The sequence below is a fragment of the Diabrotica undecimpunctata genome, chromosome 1 (genome assembly GCF_040954645.1).
Source record: "Diabrotica undecimpunctata isolate CICGRU chromosome 1, icDiaUnde3, whole genome shotgun sequence".
Lineage (NCBI taxonomy): Eukaryota > Metazoa > Arthropoda > Insecta > Coleoptera > Chrysomelidae > Diabrotica > Diabrotica undecimpunctata.
The window spans coordinates 181,278,282-181,300,600 of NC_092803.1; the positions used below are offsets into that span (position 1 = coordinate 181,278,282).

The 22,319-nt window shown below is 32.9% G+C and overlaps 1 protein-coding gene across 2 annotated transcripts; it reads left to right on the forward strand.

Annotated features, from left to right (window-relative positions):
- The first annotated feature begins 3,595 nt into the window (after positions 1–3,595).
- Positions 3,596–21,488, forward strand: LOC140432652 (uncharacterized). Of its 2 annotated transcripts, XR_011949828.1 has the most exons (3): positions 3,596–3,726; positions 10,638–13,790; positions 20,812–21,488. XR_011949828.1 is itself a non-coding variant. In XM_072520688.1 (2 exons), the coding sequence occupies exons 1-2, from the start codon at positions 13,743–13,745 to the stop codon at positions 21,373–21,375; spliced, it is 612 nt and encodes a 203-aa protein (XP_072376789.1). In that variant the 5' UTR covers positions 12,653–13,742; the 3' UTR covers positions 21,376–21,488. The 2 variants fall into 2 exon arrangements, 1 of the variants encoding a protein (XP_072376789.1); XM_072520688.1 differs by lacking the exon at positions 3,596–3,726 and having other exon boundaries at positions 12,653–13,790.
- The last annotated feature ends 831 nt before the right edge of the window (positions 21,489–22,319 follow it).

The window sequence follows — 22,319 nt, forward strand, 5'->3', positions numbered from 1 at the left end:
TATAAATTTGATATCAATCTTACATCCCTCATATCCAGATTCTTATTTATGAGTACTTCTAGAAGTCGGTTATGTTTTACCTTATCGAATGCCTTGTTGTAGTCTATAAAGTATACATAAAGATCTCGATTAACATCCAAACATCTTTAGGTCAGCACGTTAAAAGCAAATAGTGCCTCTCTTCTGCCCACTCCATTCTGAAATCCAAATTGGAAATGTGACATTAGACTGATCGTTCGATAATCACTACATTCTTTGGTATTTACTTTCTTTGGTAGACAAATAAATGTTGATGTCAGCATTTCACGTGGAATGATTCCTGTGGAACAGATTGTGTTCAGTAGTTGGACTAAAAGATCTATGTTTTTTTCATTGACCAGTTTTAGCAATTCACTTGGTATTTCATCTGGACCAGCAGCTTTATTATTTTTCATGGAGTTTACTGCACGCATAACTTCTGACTTTGTTATTTCAGGTCTCTCGTCTTTACTCTGATTATCTTCATATATATTTTCCTGTCTCTGGTCATGGAATAATTCCTCTATATATTCTTTCCATCTTTCTAATTTTTTTTCTGTCTCCACTAAAATGTTTCCTTGTTTGTCCAATAGTATGCTTGAGGTTTTTTGTTTTGCTACCCCAGCTAATTCTTTAACTTTCTTATGGAGATTGAAGTTATTATATTTGTTTTGTAAGTCTTCTAGTTCTTGGCATTTTCCAGCGAAATAAGGTTTTGGATATTGTTATTGGAAGAAGGCGGTATTGCGGTAATAAGGGAATGAATGAGATTGAAGTGATTTGCGACTGTTGATGCAGCATATAAAAGTAGTAGAGATTGTCGTCTTAAGGAAAGAGAAGGATAATCCTAGTTTATTAGATCTGTCTTAAAGAAGATTTACTCCACTTTGAATAAGTTTACATGTGGTGGAAACATATTTAACATGGCAATAAATGATTAGGTCATTAGGGTATTGAACATATTTTATGGGAGCAAGAAAAGGACCTGCAAAAGTTTTTTGATTGCAAGGATGAATAGAGTTAGTTAATACATATTCTTTAGGGATATTCTAATTTTGAGAAAGAGATTAAGAAAGTTTACTGTTGGCAAGGACTTTAAAGGATTTTTCAGTTAGAAAGTTTTTACAAATGAGAGAATACTACCATCTAAATTATAGTAGAAGAGTTTTCCAATCATTGCTTTTCTGAAGATTAAATTAAATGCCCGTTCAATGTTAAATATAGTTGCTGTGACATATTGTCGATTTGTTGATTGCTTGAGAAATTGTCAAGAGTAGACTGTTGACGTTGGAAGCTGGATTGAGCGTCGAGAATAATATTATGCTTTTCCAGCAACCAAGTGAGTCTTTTATTTATCCTATTCTCAAGAAGTTTACAGGTGGAACAAGTGAGAGAAATCAGACTAAAAGATTTAGGCTCTATAGAGGATTGATTAGCTTTTTTAATTGAAATGATTATAGAACTGCGCCAAATATTTGCGAATGCATGTGTCTTCCAGATAAGGTTAAAATTTAGAAAAGTTTAGAGAAATTTTTTAAAAATATATAAGGGATATCATCGGAACCAGCAGCAGATTTTCTAGATGAAGACAAGACAAAATTCAGTTCGTGGAGGGTAAAGGGGGCTTTAATAAACGTGAAACTATCTGAAGTTGACAAGAAGATGAAGAAGAAGTGAGTGTGCAAAGAGTGCAAAGAACTGGGAATGGAAGTCGTATTACTTTTATTGAATTTATCTTCGAAATAATTAGAGATAGTGTCGGCAATTACTTTGATGTCAGATATAACTCTGTTGTGAAAGATTAGGGGAGGAATGTTAAGGTTAGTTTTATTGCCTTGGATTTGTGATTTTTGTTTCATAGTTGAGTGGGGTTTGCATTGTGTGTTAGGGAGGAAGTATAATTTTGCGATAAGGATCATTTGCTTTGCTTAATAATGAATTTGGCTTTAGCTTTAAGTTGTTTGTGTATCAAAAGATTCTTCTGCGTTTTATTATATTATTAGAGATCTACCAGTATATTTACCATTCGGTAAATAAATTAGGGTAATGTTAATATCCTCTTTTATAGTTAAGGAAGATATTAATACATCCATTTTAGGCCTTTTTGAAGTTCCAGAAACTTTTAGTAGCTAGTGGTTTTCTTATTAGAGGAGTTAGATGTGGTGATAGGAAAGTGGTAGCTGTCATCTAGGTCATCAAACACTTCCCAGGAGAGAGAACGTGCAATTTTGGGGTCACAAAAGCTAAGATCAGTGACCTGAAGAGGATCATTTTCGTTAAAATGGGTATTAAGTCCAGTATTAACCAGAAAGGTGTCTTTCAAATTTTCGTCTACTTCTTCAACTTTATTAGGATTTTTCGCGTTTTCTTTTTTCACCTGGTTCCATTCTATAATTTGTTTTGGAAGTCTTGTATCGGAAATTATTTCTACAGGGTTTAGATTATCTATAGTTTCTATAGATAAACTGTTTATTTTTTATTTTATGGGTTATTGTGTATCTTACTTTTCCTGATCTCTCTAATTGTTGTATTTGTTTCCCACTCCATCCTTGACTTACCTGCTGCTTTCCTCTAAAAGTTCAGTTCTTCCGCTTGTAGGATTTTTATATTTTTTCTGAACTCCACGATGTGTTTATTCTTGTTACAAGATTGTTATATATTTTATTTTTGTTTTCTTTGCCCTTATATTTTTGTCTCCATTCAATAGTGCTAATGATTTCATCTAGTGTTCCCTTATAAGTTAGTTCTATTCCCAGATATTAAAATTCTCCTTAAGTGGGAAAATATATTCTCCCCCATATATTCTGCATTTCTTCTCCCATATTTTTAATGTTTGTTTTAAAAATATATTAAACAGTGTGGGTGATAAGCAGCAAATGCAAAACAAGTTTTTTTGCTGTGCAGCTAAGTTAGAATAGCAGAAAATTAACTTGGGAAAGGATCAATACAGAAGCAATCTGACCAATTTGTGGCAATAATGTTAGGTGACCCTGAGTTTTCAGAGCAACAACTAAAATACCGTACTAATAACGACCAAATAGTCATAAATACATATTTATTGCCTTTCACGTTTTATACCTATTTTGTTTTTTCTTCTTGTTGCAAGATATGCCGAAACTTTTTATCTTAATTTTACTATTTACTCGCATAACCATTTCTTTTTGTTTTAAACGTTCTAAACGTTTGGTATTCCTTTTCTCCGGTAGTCATAGCTTTCTCCGTGTATGTTTTAGTTGTTGCTCTGAAAACTCAAGGTCTTCTAACATTATTGCCACAAATTGTGCATTGACTTTATAATAGTATATAAAAATAATTATAATATATAATATATAATAATATAATAATATGCATAATAGTTTATAATTATAATAGTTTATAATAGTAGATAACTATAATAATTTATCTACTTTAAACTAAAATTTAAAAGATTTAAAAAATTCGGCAATAAAATCACCATTAAAGTCATTTACAACACCTGTCGTTTGGGTATGTTTCTATTCAAATAAATAGGCATAAACCTAATTATTTAATTGCCAGATAAAATTCTTAGCTATTATTTGTTCGGATTAATATTTAGATACATAAAAAGTGTGACAAAAAATCTTAATGTTCTAATTTTTTTTTTGTCAGAGTTTGAAGAAAACATAAACCTCAACAATGAAGAAAGCCGCCGCTTTGAGAATTTTTAGCTTGGCTGGAATATTTCTTGTAAGTATGGTTTTTATATATTTTTAGCTGCTCAAATTTTTTTATTTTTTTAAATAATTTATTGATTTTCATAATCGAATTTGAGGATATAAGACATTTGATCATCGTTTTATTTCTGTTACATTTATTGTGATTTATTTACTATTTTTATTGGCAATTAACCACAATTTTAATTTAGAATAAGTTTATTTTGTCGTTTCGAAGTAATCTTTGGAAATCGTACTCAACATTCAAATTATACAAATTGTATTTTTTGTTACTTAGTAGTACAAAAAATCCTTCTAATAATTTAATTTTATCTTCCTGTTTCATATTAACAAATCAGACACATATTACACATTTTAAACTAGTCCGCTTTATAGTAATATTGTAAATATTTTGAGTTACGTTCCTGTGGTCAGTATTCCCAACCATGTAGAGTGGAATTCTTGTATCAGGGCCTTAAAATTATAGTAAATTTGAAAAATTATAGTAGATGAGAAAATCATGAATATCATCAACCTGTATGCGTCCACTGCTGGACATAGGTCTCCCTCAGCTCTTTCCATCTGTCTCTCTCTTGTGCGCCTTGCATCCAGTTATTGCTAACACGCTTTAGAGTCCATCTAGTTAGTGGGCGTTCTCTGTAACGTTATAAACATCACATATTGATTAGTTTATATTTAAATAATTATTTTATTTTAATTTCTTTATTCATTTATTAATTCCTTTATCTTCCATTTCGTTATTACTATTTTTTCTTAAAAAAGTAGTTGGCGCCCTCTCTTTTTCTTTTCTCTCTCTTTTTGTCCCTTAGAATAAATATTCGCCCTCTCTCTTTCAGTCCGGTAGACTAAATATTCTGATCTATGTTGACAGAATTCTAATTCCATCATAGGCATACGTCCTATGTCATCTGTGCTAACTTCATTTTAGTCTCCCTACTTTCTGTCAATCAACTTTTCTAACTTAATGGGAATATAATTTTATGCCTGTTTCTGAAATTTATAAAAGGAGACAAAAATTTATTGGCTGTTTTACCAGTTTATTAGATATTATTAGAGAATTTATTGACTTTATCGGAGGACCTAACCACCTAATTAAGAGGCCATACAAATAGTGAACAACTACAGCTCAGGAAGACCTAACTATCTAAATGGAAGGCCACACAATCACCCATCGATGTCATAATTATCGCCAAATTTATTTATTGTAAAACCTTGGGAGGGTTGATTGTTTTTTTTTCGTCACATTTTTAATAAATATGATTAGTTAAATAATTGTTTAATTTGCTATCAGCTAAGGGTTCATGGTTTAATTCCTAGTTTAAGACAATTGGAACTCACACTTGAGATACTGAGCTAGGCGAACCATAGACAATACGCTCTTATGGTTTATAGAAGTATTATTTTTATAATAGTATTTCAATTCTCTTTAGTAGTCTTATCGTTACACATTGGCACCTACGTTACTTGTTTTATTCGAAGAATTGAGCTCTGAATTTTTGGTTTGGTGGCAAATATACAAGCTTTAATAAAAACTTTTTAAATTTATTGCATTGTTTGCAGTTAATTTTAATAATTCCATACTTTTGACTATTTTTTATATATATTTTCACAAGTTGGGTTACAAGTATTACCATATTTGATTTATATTTTATACTCAAATATTTTTACATATTTTTTTTTATGATGGTAGGTACTTTTATATTGATTTAAATGGTCTGTTTTTTTAACTTAACCAGATTTTGTAGATAGCGTACTTTAATAAATTTTTTAATTTTTTCAATTATTTCTTCAAGATGCTACCTAAACATCTAAAGACAGATGAATTATCATATAAAATTCTTATTAGATTCTTACTGGACTTCTTTCTCAGGAAACCAGTAGCCGTAGGTTTTCTGATGTTTCGGTCAATTTATCTTTTGATGTTGATTACCAACAAGCTTTAGCTTCCTATTCTGATCTGTTAGGTCTTATATCTGATTATTCAGGTACAAAATCTGATAGCAGATTCAAAGCTTTTAGTTCTCATTTAACTCATTTGTCTGGTAGAATCTCCCGTCTACTGCCAACTTCTGTAGATGAAGAAAAATTTAAAAAAAGCTATCCGCTATCCGCACCCATCGATGTTATAAGTATCGCCAAATTTATTTATTGTAAAGCCTTGGCAAGGGCTGATTGTTTTTTCGTTACATTTTTAATAAATATGATTAGTTAAATATTTGTTTTATTTGCTATCAGCTTAGGGTTTATGGTTTAATTCCTAGTTTAAGACAAGACCAACTCACACTTGAGATACTGAGCTAGGCGAAGCATAGACGATAAGCTCCCATGGTTGATTCAGGTATTTTTTTTTATAATAGTATTTCGGTTCTCTTTGGTAGTCTTATCGTTACATCTCAGCTCCGTATTGCTTCTTGTTTTAGTCTCCACTCGAAAATACATTTTGTCCATCGGTTGTCTGATAATCTGGCGACGTGTCCTACCCAATTCCATTTCAGCGACACGATTTTTTCGATGACGTCTGTTGTTCTTGTTCTACGACGTATTCCTTCGTTTGGTATTCGGTCTCTCAGAGAGACACCCAACATCTGACGCGCTGTAGCCTTCTGAGTCACGCGAATCTTATTCACTACCTTTTTTGTGAGTGGTAATGTTTCCGTTCCATAAGTGAGTACAGGTAACACACATTGGTCAAAGAGTTTCCTTTTTAAGCATATGGGTAGATCCGATTTAAATACATAGTTTAATTTACCAAACGCTACCCAGGCTACTCCTGTGCAACGTGGGAGCTCACATGTCTGGTTATTTCTGCTCAATCGAATTTCATGTCCCAAGTACTTATACGATGTAGTCTGAACAATATCCCTTCCATCAACAGCAATATTTCGAATGGGTAGCGGCTGGCATCGAATGCCACCATGCAGATAAAGCTGGACGAAAGCACATAAACTAATCCCATAAGACTACAACGGGGAGTAAGACAAGGAGACACCATCTCTCCCAAACTATTTACCCTTGCTCTAGAAGACATTTTTAAGAAACTAGAATGGAACAACAAGAGTATCAACGTCGACGGATCATACTTAAACCACTTGAGATTTGCAGATGACATAGTTTTAATAGCCGATAATATCCAGGAACTAAATGATATGCTACAACAATTAAATGCAGTTTCAGGAGGGGTAGGCTTAAAAATGAACTACAGTAAAACAAAAATACTGAGCCGAGATCAGACAAATATAACAATACAAAATCATACCATAGAAAATGTCGAACATTATGTATATCTAGGTCATGTCATCAAACTAGGAAAACCAAATCAAGATGCTGAAATTAAAAAAAGAACACAACTGGCATGGAGCGCTTTCGGCAAACTAGCATATATCTTGAAAAACACCTCCATTCTTGTAAACTTAAAGAAAAATGTGTATAACACATGCATACTACCAGTTTGTACCTACGGCTTGGAGACAGGAGCCCTTACCAAAAAATCTGCTAAAAAATTAGAAACAACGCAAAGAGCAATGGAACGAATCAATCTTGGAATATCACTGAGAGACAAGATTAGAAACACCAAGATAAGGCGTAGAACGAAGATTAGGGATATTGTGGAAGAAATTGCAAAAATGAAATGGCGCTGGGCAGGTTACGTAGCCCGATATGACAACAGGTGGACACGGAGAATTCTAGAATGGGGACCAAGGACGACAACAAGAAGCATGGGAAGACCTCAAAAAAGATGGGTAGATGACATAAAAGCAGTGGCAGGCAAACAGTGGATTAGACTGGCCCAAGATAGAGAAAGATGGAAAAAATTAGGAGAGACATACATTCAGGAGTGAATGGAAAACGGTTGACAAAGAGAGAGCGGCTGGTACTTCTCTGCGATTCCCGCAGCTCGCCTATCTGCGATAGATCTACTTCAGGAATATCACATTTTCCCAGCCTCCCATCCCTGAGGAAATCATGTTCAACCCAAAGAATTTCCATTTTCAGCCTTTCCCCCTCCACTTCCAAACCACCTCGCCAACACGCACTAGCCAAGCGTGGCGTTTTAATGGCTTAAAACCCCAAAAGATGAGAAAAACTAATCGTCAAATTCAATTTTATCGTATTAAATAATAGTTAATGGTTATTAATTGTTTTTATGAAACTGTTTTATTAAAAGTTTAAATTCAATAGATTATTGAAAATATGATTACTAACTCGTGATTTGTTTAGATAAAGACACCTGTAAAATTTGCATTTATATGTCGTCTTCTTCTTCTTTTTTTTATGTAGACATAGACAGTAAGTTGTCCTTCCATCGTTTTCGTGGTCTTCCTACTAATCGTCTTCCTATTGGGGAATCATCTCTTGTCGTCTTTACAACTCTATTTGGTATTCGGCTTATATGATCGTTCCATTCTACTCTTCTACTTCTTACCCAGTATATACCCAGTACTTGATGTTCTCCACCTTTCATCTACGTCGTATATGTGTACTTCTAGTTCTGTCCCATAGTGTCTTTCCATCAATTTTTGTAAGTGTTTTCATCTCTACTGTTTCTAATATCCTTTTTGTCCTCTCTGTGTCAGGTAGTGTTTCTGCTGCGTATGTTATTATTGGTCCGATGATTGTTTTGTAAATTCTGCCTTTCATTTCTTTCCCGATATTTTAATTTCTCCATATTGTTTCATTCAGGCAACCTGCGGCTCTATTTGATTTATTCACTAGATCTTCCACTTCTGCCAACATGTTAATGACTATGATGATGATAATTAAATTTGCTGTTATAACCATATATTTTGTCTATTTTTTAGGGAAATTAATATGTTAAATTTTCTGATGGTTATATCAAATTGGTGTAGCATATGTTGTACATCATCTTCACTTTGAGAGAGTAGTATTGAGTCGTCTCCATAGCAGATTATTTTAAGTTATGTTTCTCCCATTTGGTATCCTTTTTTAGTTCTTAATTTTTTATTATTTCATCCATAATTAGGTTGAACAATAAGGAACGCAGGGAATCTTTCTGTCTTATCCCATTGCCAGCTTCAATAGGATTAGTTAATTCTTCTTCTGAGTTTACTTTTTTTACTTTTGTGTTGTTTTGGTAGATATTTTCGATCGTTTTGATTATTCCTAGAAGTATCTCCCTTGTGTACAATAAGTGGATAACGTCCTTTAATTTGACCCAATCAAATGTCTTTTTAAAGTTCTCGAAACATAGATATGCCGGTCTGCTGTATTCTAATGATTTCTCTTGCACTTGCCTCATTATAAATATACCGTCGATGCATGATCTTCTTGACCTAAAACCTTGTTGTTCTTCTGCTAGTGTTATAATTTTATTCAGTTTATTTGTTATCACTTTGGTTGTTAATTTTAGTGTTGTATTTAATAAATTAATTCTTCTGTAATTTTCCTGGTCCGATTTGTCTCTCTTTTTGAAGAAAGGTATTAGGATGCTGTATCTCCATTCTTGAGTAATTCCGTTTTGTTCTATTATTTTTTGGATTAATTTTAATAGTTCTTTGGTCAGATCTGATTGTCCGTAATTTAAGAGTTTGTTTGGTATTCTGTTTTCTCCTGATAAATTTCTATTTTTTTATTTTTTTAATGCTTCTCTTACCTATTCCTCCTCAATATTTATTTATTCGCTTGTCGTCACCCCTGGCGTTGGTGGTTCATTATCGTCATCTTTAGCAAATAAGGATCGAAAGTAGTCTGCCCATGTTTCTTTCTAAATGTGTTTCATTTTTATTAGTTAGTTCATTCCTTTTCTTTGTCCTGTGATCAGGACATTTTGTTATGTTCTGTGTTTTACAGTTTTTATGTTATGTTTTTTATGTTGTTATGTTATTCAGGATTATTTTTTTTATGTTACATAGAAATCGTGTTCCATCTGTTTTGAGAAGCTCTGCAAATGTTGCCTTTTTATTTGTCTTACTAAAGTATTCGTTTTATTTCTGGTTCGTTTATAGTGTTATAGTATTATAAAAAGGCTTTCTTCTTTTCTTCACATTTTTCTTCACTTCCTCTATTAACCATGGGATTTTCTTTTTTGTTATGTTAGTGTTCGTTACTTTTCTCTTTCCAAGTGATTTTGTTGCTGCAATAATTATGTTATTTTTGAGCTTTTCCCAGCTTACCTCGATGTTATTGTTTTCTAATATTTCATGCTCAGCAATCTTCTCTAATAAACTTTTTCTTTAAAAGTATTCCATGTTTTCCATATTTAGGCCTTCGACTCTGTGTTTTGTTTGTATTGGCACCGATCTCTTGGATGTGAAGTATTTCATGATAATTACTATTTTTTTATACTACTAGGCAATGGTCACTACCTACATTTGCTTTGTTGAGGTATATTATGCTGATTATTTTTGATGGATGTATGTATCTGTTGGTTTTAACATAATCTATCATAGATCTTTGTCCACGGGTGTTATTGAATGTACATTTGTGTTTGTCTTTCTGTTCAAATCAAAGGGTTTTCAATTCTAAGTTCATTAATACCGCAGAAGTCTCCATATTCGTTTTTAACACTCTTGTTATGGTTTGCTTAATTCCGGGTATTAATTGATTGCCTGTTTCAGTGTTAAAATCGCCCAATATCACCTTCCCTCTGACTTGATCTACTACTTGTTGTAATTCGTTATAAAACGTTTTCCTTGTTATTTGGAGCTTGTTATTTTCTAGGTTGTATACTCCGACCATGTTCAGGTCTTCTCTCTTTATTCTTATCTTTGCTGTTACAATCCTTTCTGGTATGTATTGATACTCTTTGATGTGATTTTGGTACCTTTTGGTTCCTCGAATTTTATTTTTTGTTTTAGATAACAATCTGACCTACCTAACCAAACCTAACCTAGTTATCTTAGTTTGTACATCAATCTTTGTAATTTATATATCTCTAGTATATTATTTTTGTTTACTAATTTTCAGATTTTTGGAGTGATCAACGAAACCAAATCTCAGTGTACTCAACAAGGGTCTTATCCTTCAGAAAACGGCAACTGTTTGAGCTACTACACTTGTGTAGTGAATAATGGAGTGTGGATACGTAGTAACCATACTTGTCCAACTGGTAGACCCTTTAACAGCACCGTTGCCATGTGCGATTTCAATGCGACGTGTTCAACGACTACAGAATCGACTACCACCCCAACGACACCAACTACAATAGATACCGCTGCAGCTACTACTACAGCTACTTCAAACACACCACAATGTCCACCGTTGGGAATATATTCCTTAAATTCAGCAGATTGTAGATCATATTATCGTTGTAGTTATTACAACGGGAATTACCTATTAAACAATTACACATGCCCTGTCGGGCGACCCTTTAACAGTGCTACCCAATCATGCGATTCAACTATAACTTGTTAATAAGATGATACTAAATCCTGAAGTTTCCAAAAAAAATTTCTTTAATATTTGCAAACAGTAATAAAAAATAGCACCCTATATATTATGAGGGTTTTTTTGTTGAAAAGCAGTATGAGAAATACCATTGACAGTTATAACTTTTTAATATGAATATGAAAAATATTTTTTTAATGTAAAAAGATCAAAGCGTATCATACTTTTAGGATAGTGCAATGCCAGTAGCAATATTTATAATTTAATTTATAATATAAATTTAATTAAATTGATTACTACTCTATTTGTTGTCATTCGACTTATTTGATCGTTCCATTGTACTCTTCTATTTCTTACCCAATCCTTGATGTTCTCCACCTTGCATCTACGTGGTATATCTGTACTGCTAGCTCTGCCAAATAGTGTTTTACCATAAATTTTTCTGTCACGAAACTAGAAGTCCGAAGATTTCTAATTGACGAAATCAAAATCCTGATTCTTGCTTTAAGTAGATGACTTGAGTATGCTATGAATAAAAACGGGCCCAAAACTGATCCTTGCGGTACCCCACTCAAAACAGTTCTCTCAACTGAGAAAGAGTCCCCAACTTTAACATAAAACTTTCTATCTGTTAAATACGCGTCGATCCATCTCAGTAATTGACCACGGATACCAGGGTGTTCCAATTTATGTAATAGTCTTCGCTTTGGAACTAGATCAAAAGCTTTAGCAAAATCGAGGTAAATAATGTCTACCGGGGCTTTTCTGTCTAATGCTCTTGACCATTCATTGACATACCAGAGAAGATTTGTTACTGTAGAACGTCCTTTGACAGAACCATGCTGCTGTTCTGGTATAAACAGTTCATTTTGCTGAAAATCAGAAATTGTCTAGGCAATAATAGATTCCATTATCTTAGATATTATAGGTTTTAATCTGATAGGATGATAGTTATTAGGATTGAATTTGTTTCCTTTTTTAAAAATCGGTGTTACAGATGCAGTTTTCCATATAGGAGGCATAATATGTGTGGTAAATGATAAGGAAATAATCACATATAGTGGGTAAGCTAAAGCATCAGAACATATCTTTAAAAATAAAGAAGATATTAAGTTGAGACCAGGAGACGAATTGTTCTTTAGGCTTTGAAGATGATGTTTAACTTTTTCAGGAGTAATGATTATATTTTCAAGGGAAGAAGAAACTCGTGACGAAGTAATATTGGGCAACCGATGATTAGTGGGTTCGACAGAGAAAACCTTAGAGAAAGTACTGGAGGACTTCGGCATTCTCATAGTTACTTTGGGATATATCCCCATTATCATTTTCCAGTAAAGGTATAGAAACTTTTGTTGTAGATAGTATATACTTGTACAATTTTTTACACTTATTACTAATGGATATACTCTCTTCGTAGGAAACACGAGCTTCATGTAGAGATTTCTTTAAATCTTTGGCAAAATCTCGATGAATTAGTAAATCCTGTCTGCGATTTGTACGTCTATATTTGTTCCACAACTTTCTTTTATACTTGATCAGATATATTAATTCCCCATTAATCTAAGGTTTTATGTTATTTTTGTATATGGTTTTTTTGAAGGTTATTTGGTTTTTGCAGAAATTAACAACGTGTAAGAACTTATTCCAGAATACAACTAGATTCCTTATGTCACCGAAAACATCATTCCAATCAATATCAGCCAGTTGGCGATTTACATTTTGAGGATCAATTATTTCATATACCGTTTTATTAACATTAGGATTAGGAGTACAGTACTGTAAGTTAAACTGAATATGAAACGTTATGACTACATGATCTGGGTTACCTACTGTAGAGCTTATTAGGGGATGTGTTAATAAATGGGGATCATTAGAGAATACGAAGTCCAAAATAGATGGTAAATTATTGATTCCGAAACGAGTCGGCTCCGTTATGAATTGATGTAAATTAGAATTTAATACAAAATCTATAAATACATTTTTGGAAGTTGTTAAGCCACTAGGTGGTTTAGTCATAGGCCACGAAATGTCTCTAAAATTAAAGCCTCTAATAACAATCACATTCTCTAGCCTAGACAGTTCATCAAGTGATGCGATAAGGTACTCATCATCTGCTAATCTAGAATCACCAGGCCGATAAACACAGACTAGGTGAAAAACAAAAGAGTTTTTATGACATATTTTTAAGCTAAGAAGTTCCATATTAGAGACAGTAATATTAAGTGATGTAACAGAGAAATTTTTAGTAATTTCTGAAGACAAGTAGATACATGTTTCTCCTCCACGTCGATACGACAATCACACCTATAAAGGAAATAATTATCAATGCTATAAAGAGAGTCAAGATCATTTGGTGTTTACTATGTTTATGTTACTTTGTTGGACTAAATATGGCGTTCGTTTTGACCGAAAGTTTACAGATAGGTACCTAAAATTAAAATATAAAAAATTCAAAAATTTTGTCACAAAATCATTACATGTATTTACAAGAGCATTTTTTTGGAATATACATGTCTTTTCAAATACCTACATATTATATTACCTAATTATTTAATTGCCAGATAATTCTTAACTACTATTTATTCGGATTAAAACTGACATACATAAAACGCTGCATCAAAAAATCTTAATCTTACACAATTGTTTTTCTCAAAGAGTATACGCAAAATTAAATCAAATTAAACAATGAACGCTGCCGTTCTCACAATTTTTGGTTTAGCTGGAATATTTGTTGTAAGTATGAATTGTTTCCTTTTCTTTTTGGTGATTTATAATTTTTTATCTTTTAATTTTAAAGTTTGAGTTTCTTTACCAAATACCGGTTATAGAATTAGAGGTAAACATATTTTGTTACATTTAATTTGATGGTGGATTGATTGTAATGTAGTATTTTACACTTTTTTCTTGTAATATTAGTTTCGGTTCTTTTAAGTTAGCTTTTGCGTGTTTGGTATTACAGTTTTTAATAGTTAATATATATCTGTGGCTAGGATTTCACGCGGGACAGACTCTTGTCCCGTCCCGCGTCACGAACTTTTTCATCTGTCCCGTCCTCAGCTATTTTGGCCGTCCAGTCTTTTTTCCCTTCCTTTCACTTTCAACTACAACCCTTTTAAAAATAAGGGTTCAACTAAAATTAATTTAAATGCCGTTATTATGTATATTTGATGCCTGAATAATCTTATTGAGCTTAAAAAATTTACAAAATGTTAAGTACTTCATAGCTTTAAAGCTTACTGAGTTATGAGCAAAAAACCAACCACATATTTTAGAAGATATCAGAACGCATAAAATGAAGCATTGTAAGACACGCATAATGTGCTATTAGGTCACAGACATACTTTCAGCCATCCTTACAAACTAATACGGTTTGTTTTTTAAGTTAAAATTAAAAAAATTCATAATATTTTGATTAAAAAACTTTGTTTTTTGTGTATTTATAGTTTCAATAAAAAAAAAATGTTACTCGAATTTCTTCGCAAGAGATGGTTTTTATAAAGGTAAAATTTATGTGGAAAAAAATTAAAACAATAAAGAAATCTAAATTTAATATCAGTATATACTTAAATAATTCCAAACTGCTTGAATTTAACGTTATATGATTTTTTTTTAATAGCGATTATTTTAACCTTTAAAAAATCAAAAGCAACCAAGGGCACAAGTCCAATTTTGAAGTGGAGGGTAAGTATAACCTAAATCCAAATTTTTACGCAAATCAGTGTAGACAAGGAATCCAATGACATTGTTTTAATTATAACTAATATAGGGGGTGAGATTTGGGGATTAAACTGTGATTAAATCTTATTAAATTTTGTTGTTTACTGTTATTTGACATTTATTCACTTTATTTAAAGATTATTTAAATCAATTACTCGCTTTGATTTACAATTTTACGATTTTTTTTAATAGGAGTGGCTTTCACATCTAAAAAAATAAAAAGCAACCAACAGCATCAGTCCAAAAGTGAAGTGAAGGTATGTAAAACCTAAATCCAAATTTTCATGCAATTCGGTGCTGACACGGAAAATTACAGGGTATCGCCGCATTTCACGTTCATTTACCGGACTATTTCAGTTACACCCGCACTCAATAAGTGAGACCATTTAGTGCACAAACTACGCTTAAACTACTTTGCATGGGATTTACTAAATAATTCCGAGCAAAATATACAGACAGCGTTGTCTTTATCATCATCAAATCTTTTATTTTCTTTCTTTTTTCTAATTTTCTGCTTACAGCTTTCCTAGTTGCTGGTGATTGGTATTTTTTGTTTTTCTTCTATCAAAAGATAATTTGGTATGGAGGTGAAAACAGTTGATTGCTGCGAAAATCTTAAACTCGTTGTCTGATGAGATGCCTTAGGTATTAACGCCACCTTTCTGTTTTGAATAAAGTTTCATTTTCCGATAATTCTTCCACACTGTTTCTTTGCTTTATAGGTAAAGTACTTTGAAGCGAAGAAATATCCATTCGTGGACATGGAGTTCTTTTTTCATGGATGAGATCAAGCGTATTATTTTTCACTATAGGTCGTTCAGTTGTACATGATAATTTAAGTTTTAAATCTGGCAATATATTGACAGAACAGCATTGACAGAATGCCGAATTGACCATCGCTACACTAACATAATCAAATATATCTACCAAAATGCTACAGCTAGCTTAAGACCATCTAAAAAATAAATTCTGTATGCAGCGAGGAGTACGAATAGGGACACCGTCTCTCCAGAACTATTCAGGATGCTTTTAGAACATACTTGTAAGAAGGCACATCTGAACGAGCATGGTATTAACATAAATGGAGGGAAGCTCAGTCATTTGAGATTTGCAGAAGACATCGTTCTTATAGCCGATAATATGGATGATGCAATAATAATGTTTGAAAAATTAAATCACGCTTCCTTGGAGGTCGGACTAAAGAGTAATATGAAAAAGACGCAAATAATGACTAATCTGGTGCTAAATCAAAATGTTGCTGTTAATGGAAGAAACATCGTACAGACTGTATCGTATAAGTACTTAGGGCATAAAAGGGCAGAGATAACCAGACATGTGAGCTCCCACGTCGCATAGGATTAGCCTGGGTAGCGTTTGGTAAATTAAACCATATAGTTAAATGGGACCTACATATATGCCTCAAATGGAAAATCTTTGACCAATGTATGTAACCTGTACTAAATTATGGAGCGGAAATATTAATCATCACAAAAAAGGTAGTAAATATAGTGAATAGTGATTCGCGTGACTCAGAAGGCTATGGAGCATTGGTGTTGGGTGTCTCTCTGAAAGAACGAATTCCAAATGAAGAAATACGTCGTAGAAGAAAAACAACAGACGCCTTTGAAAAAATCGGGCCGCTAAAATGGAATTGAGCAGGACATGTCGCCAGATTATCAGACACCCAATGGTCAAAACGTATTGTCGAGTATAGATCAAGACAAGAAGCACTGCGGAGCAGAAGACGCTCACCAACCAGGAGATTAGACTAACGACCTAAAGCGTGTTAGCAATAACTGGATGCAAGCAGCACAAGACAGAGGCAGATAAAAAGAGCTGACGGCAACCTATATACAGTAGTGGACGCATACAGGTTATTGATGATGATTATGAATATATTCGGATTAAGTAGAGAGGATGCTTGTTGTCTCGAATCCACTAAGTCCGGTGTGGCAGCTCTTCAATACGCTTTTTCAAATAAGCTAACTATATTATACAGAGTTACGACTTTTCCAGGGTTTATCTTAAGCCATAAAATAAATTTCTTATTAAAATACGCTATTAGAGGTGAAAATACTGCTACATCTAATGACTGCAATCGTTAGTGCAGTGCCAAATACCAAGTGCAAAAATATAAAGAAAAACTTACATGTGTCCTATCTGTTTACAATCTCTGTTACTAAAAAACTTACAAAATTGCATGGAGATTAACCTTCTTTAAAAATAAAATTTATTAATTATTACAAATCCTTTTTTATAGTATGAAATTATGAAAGCAATTATTACTTTAAGAAAAAAATGTCTTGTCTGTAGATGACATTTAATGACCTGGATTTCACAAGAAGACTTTGAATTTTCTGGAACTATTACTGGAACTATTACGGGAACAAAAAAACTACATCTTACACTGCGATAGGACTGACTATTCATGGTCGAAGTCGGCACTGAACACAAAACTTATGACTCTGCCTCTTAAAAAACAGGAACAGGTAGAATTAGACTGCATACACATTAATTTGCTACTATTAACTTTCCATAACGTAAGACGAAGATTTCCATGAAAAGGGACAAAAACAGAAAACTTTACAAATTCGACGTGAATTTGGATATAACGCGGAAGCCCATCACTCTTGACCGCAGCTCTAGCGATAGTGATGAAACTATCTTTAAAATTAATTCACATTACTTGGTATAAAAAAACGCTGGGTATAAACAAAACACAAACGGGAATTAGAACGCAAATTATTAATTTGAAAACGCAGTATCGGACGGTTTGAACAAAGAAATATCGAGGAACATACGCAGCTGCGAAATAAATAAACAACTCTAAGATGGTTTATATTAACTCGAATTAAATTAACGAATTTACATGAGTGACTTCTGATAATTAGAGCAATTGGAACAGGTATAAAATAAACAGAAAAACTATATTTTTTAATTCTATAAAATAATTCTACTTCTTCGCAAAACAGTGTTAAAGCCTAAGCTTATCTTTAAAATGTTATTTGCATGTAGGATATTTTTAAATCTTAGTATGCGTCAACTAGCCTCAGGTCAGGGTTGGTTAACGTACTACCTGGGGTTGGTTGATGCAAACAAAAAAAAAATAATTTAAAACACATTTATACTTAAAATGTAAAGATATTTCATCAAAAAACTTAACAAACACATACAATCATAAAGGCATAGTGCGTTATCATTCTCCTCTTGAATATAATTTTAAGAATAGTTCATTTGACAATCGGGTTTATTTTCAAAAAGAGAAACGCCATCAAGTGGCTTTGTACAAACCGGCTGCGGTTGGTTTTGGCAAAACCGCTGGTCGGGCAGATTCGATGCATTTGACAAATCTGACTGCTCTTGGTTAAAAGAAAACTCGTGGTCTTTAAAGATATCTCTGTTAATTGGAAAAATTCCAGAGACTAGAAATCCTGACATAATATTTTTTGGTGTAACTGCTAATTGCAATGCCTCTCGAAATATTGCCGGAATGTCATATATAGTCATAGTGTGTCCAGGATTGTTTGTTCTATGAGTCACAGGCTGAGAGAGAGAGAGAGAGAATCATGGTTGTCCAATAACAAAAGTAATGGTCTGTCTAAGGAACAGCCAACATATTTAACAAAATGTCTACAAAATTGTAGAAATTGTTCCTTTGTCATTAACTCTACAAGGATTTGCAGCTCCAGCTGATCCATGGTGCCCAGAGGTCAGAAAATTAACTTTAAAATTAACTCAATACTGCCTGGGGTGATTGCAGGGTGGATTGAGTAGCTCTGCGGTTACCACAGCCAGTAAAAGTAAAAGTAGAAGAAGAACTAACCGACCTTATTGAAGCTGGCAATGGGATAAGACAGGGAGATTAACTGAGTCCTCTATTGTTCAACCTGATTATGGATGAAATAATTAAAAAAGTAACAGCTAAAAAAAGATACCAAATGGGATAAAACAACTTAAACTAATCTGCTATGCAGACGACGCAATACTATTTTCTCAAAATGAAGATGATTTACAACGTATGCTGCACCAATTTAATATAACCGCCAGAAAATTTAACACGTTAATTTCCTCAAAAAAGACAAAATGCATGGTTACAACAGCAAATTTACTAATATGTAAATTGGAGCTGGAAGGTCAGATAAGAGAACAAGTGATGGAGTTTAAATATCTAGGCATTACATTTTCTAGCTACGGAAAGCTCGAAACTGAAGTCGAAGATCAAGTGAATAGAGCAAACAGAGCCGCAGGCTGCCCGAATGAAACAATATGGAGAAATAAAAATATCGGGAAAGAAACGAAAGGCAGAATTTACAAAACAGTCATCAGATCAATAATGACATAAGCGGCAGAAACAAGACCTGACAGAGAGGACAAAAAGGATGTTAGAAACAGCAGAGATGAAAAATTGATGAAAAGGCACTATGGGACAGAGCTAGAAGTACAGATATACGACGTAGATGCAAGGTGGAGAACATCAAGAACTGAGTAAGAAATAGAAGAGTAAAATGGAACGATCATATAAGCTGAATGACAACAAATAGAGTAGTAAAGACAGTAAGAGACGGTTCCCTAATAGGAAGACGATCAGTAGGAATACCACGAAAACGATGAAACGACAACTTACTGAAGGCACATTGAAAAACAGACAGAGTCATGTCTATATAAAAAGAAGAAGAAGAAAATGAACTTATGGGAAAAAAAAGAAAGGTGGAATAGAGCTTCCTGTTGAAGTTACTGCCAGAGCTATAGTAGTAAGCAATGTACCGCGTTCCTGAGAAGTTATGCCTCCCTTTTGTTTAAATCCACGCCTGGCTATAACTCTATTGGGAGATTCGACGGTTATAACTCCTCTTTCGTGCATATTAAAAATTTACAATGGTGCAAATATTTGACGGTTTAAATCCGTTTGTAAATTGCAAAAGAACTTTCCAACATCTTTCTTGTTGAAACTTAAAGCGCGCGCCAAGCTTGCGTTTCCAATCTAAACCAGCTATTTGGTTTTGATTCCAAGATTTAAGAAATTTTAATTTTAAAGCTTGGGCATACGTGTATTCAAATTTTTGCACTTTGACTGATAAGCATTTTCCTGCTCTGCGGTGAATACCTAAAAAATAAACGGTTTTGACCTTGGAGAATATCTAACTTATGTAAAATTATATAAACATTAAGGATCCACATTTTTGAAACAGTTGACGATATGTACTTCTTAAACTTATTTTTAAAGTTAATTAAAATATTACCTTACAATTTCCAAAATATTCCACGGTGGTCGATGGATGAACAACTTCGTTGTTAATCTCCTCATTCGTAAATTTCTTGCAAATTCGTCTTAAGGTTGCTTCGGGGATATCAAATGCTTTTGCTGTTTTTCTTGTGGAGAATTATCCACCATATGTGGTGAAGTTTTATCTTTCTCGGATTTTCTCTATGAGCATTTTACCCGACTAACTCTTATGTTTACATTTTAATTAAACATTTACATACTTACAGAAGAAACTTGAGAGCCTCTGTTTTTAATCGTTCATTAAAAAATAAAAGATATAAAATAAGCGCACAGTCTCACAGTTTTTGGAGATGTTTTGTCTCTTCATCTAGACATGGAGATATATTTAATAATAATGGATAACATAATAAATTGCAAAAAAATAAATGTTTCAGCATAAGAGAGACTTGAAACATAAAGAACAGCAAGATGAAAAAAAATTTGAATGAGAAGTTTTGAAGTATTTTTAAAATTCTTAATAAAGTTTTATCAAATGATATTTAAAGAAAAAAGTATGAAACAAAAATATTTTTCTAAAATCTTTAGATATGTGATCATTTTATATCAGAAGAATGATTACTTTTGATTATCTAAGACACAATATACTGTATTTATGTATTTACATAACTTATTTTTATACCAAACTCATTGGTATAAATAGAATGCAAAATATTAAAGATATGAAGAAATATACATTGATTAAAGCTAAACTCTTTGGTAAACATAATGTCAGAACTACAAGCAATATATCATAGCAAGAGTTATTTGTTTTAGGTAGAGAAAGTTTTCGAGGCATTAACAGCCCAATCTTCTACATCTACTACAACTACAGTTACTTCCACTCCAATCTCAACAATAATAACAACAGTAGTAATACCTGAAGAGTCATCTACTTTTACCTCAACCAAAGAAACAACAACTGAGGAAATATTTACAACAACTTCATCCACCCCATCCACAATTACGCCAGAAGTATCTACTAGCACAATTACTTCATCTACTAATACAGAAGACGTTACTACTAAGACAACTGTAACTACTTCTACGTTATCACCTACTACAGAGGTACCAATAACATCATCTACGGTTAGTACAACCGTATCAACTACACAGCCGACAACTACAACAACAGTACCTACTATAACAACCACAGCTGCACCCAAAACAGCACAGTGCCCACCATTGGGAGTATATTCATTAGATTCAGCGGATTGTTTATCATACTATCGCTGTACTTATTACAACGGAAATTACCTATTAAATACTTTCAAATGCCCTATAGGACGGCCCTTTAATAGTGCTACTCAAATGTGTGATTCAACTTTAACTTGTGCCTAAGATAAACTATATCTTGAGGTTTTTATAATACAATCAGTAATAATGAAGTGGAAGAAGTCATTTGAAATGTTTTTTTATTTAAAATCAGTAATAATAAACAGCATTGTTTAGTATTAGGCATTTTTATTGAAAAATAATATGAGGATTATTCCGGAATATCCCCAAACCAAAAGAGAAACGACTGGTTCAGAAAAATAAAAGATGAAAAAAACGGAGCGTTTAGGATCATGCAACTATCTAGCAGAAATAAGAAAGTTATATAACCAAATAAACATTATAGGAAAAGAATTTATCTTGAGAACCAACATAATATCTAATGATAAATATGGCAATTTGCTTGCCAACAAAGAGGATAATATCCTGTTACGATGGGGTGGGACACTTTCTAGAGTTGCTGGAAGAGGAAACAATATATAACTGGAGTACCAAAATGAGGAATTTGCCAATGTCATGTAGAAAATAGCTTGTAAAATTTTATCTGGGAAGTAAATGATATAAGAAAAAAAAGCTCGTATGTATAATAAATGTGACGATAATCCATAACCAAGACGCCATCAGTAAGACACGAGAACAATACGCCAACTTCATTTGACGCATACAGGGTGTTGCAAAAAGGTATGTCATAAATTAAATAACGCATTTCGGGGACAAAAATAAATTGATTGAATCCAACTTACCTAAGTACAAAAGTATACACAAAAAAGTTCCCTTTGAAGTTACAAAATAAAAATTGTTTTTTTACATTATCTCCTAAACTACTTGACATTTTGTAATAAAAATGGATACGTTACTTTCTTGTTCTGAAAGCATTTTTCATAAAAAAGAAACAACAAAATCTAAGCACACAGAAAAATTTTAAGGGGGGTGTGCAGCCCTAAATCCTTCCAAACTTTTGAGTACTGTTTTTCAAAAAAACAGTTTTTATTGAGTTACGCCCCTTTTCA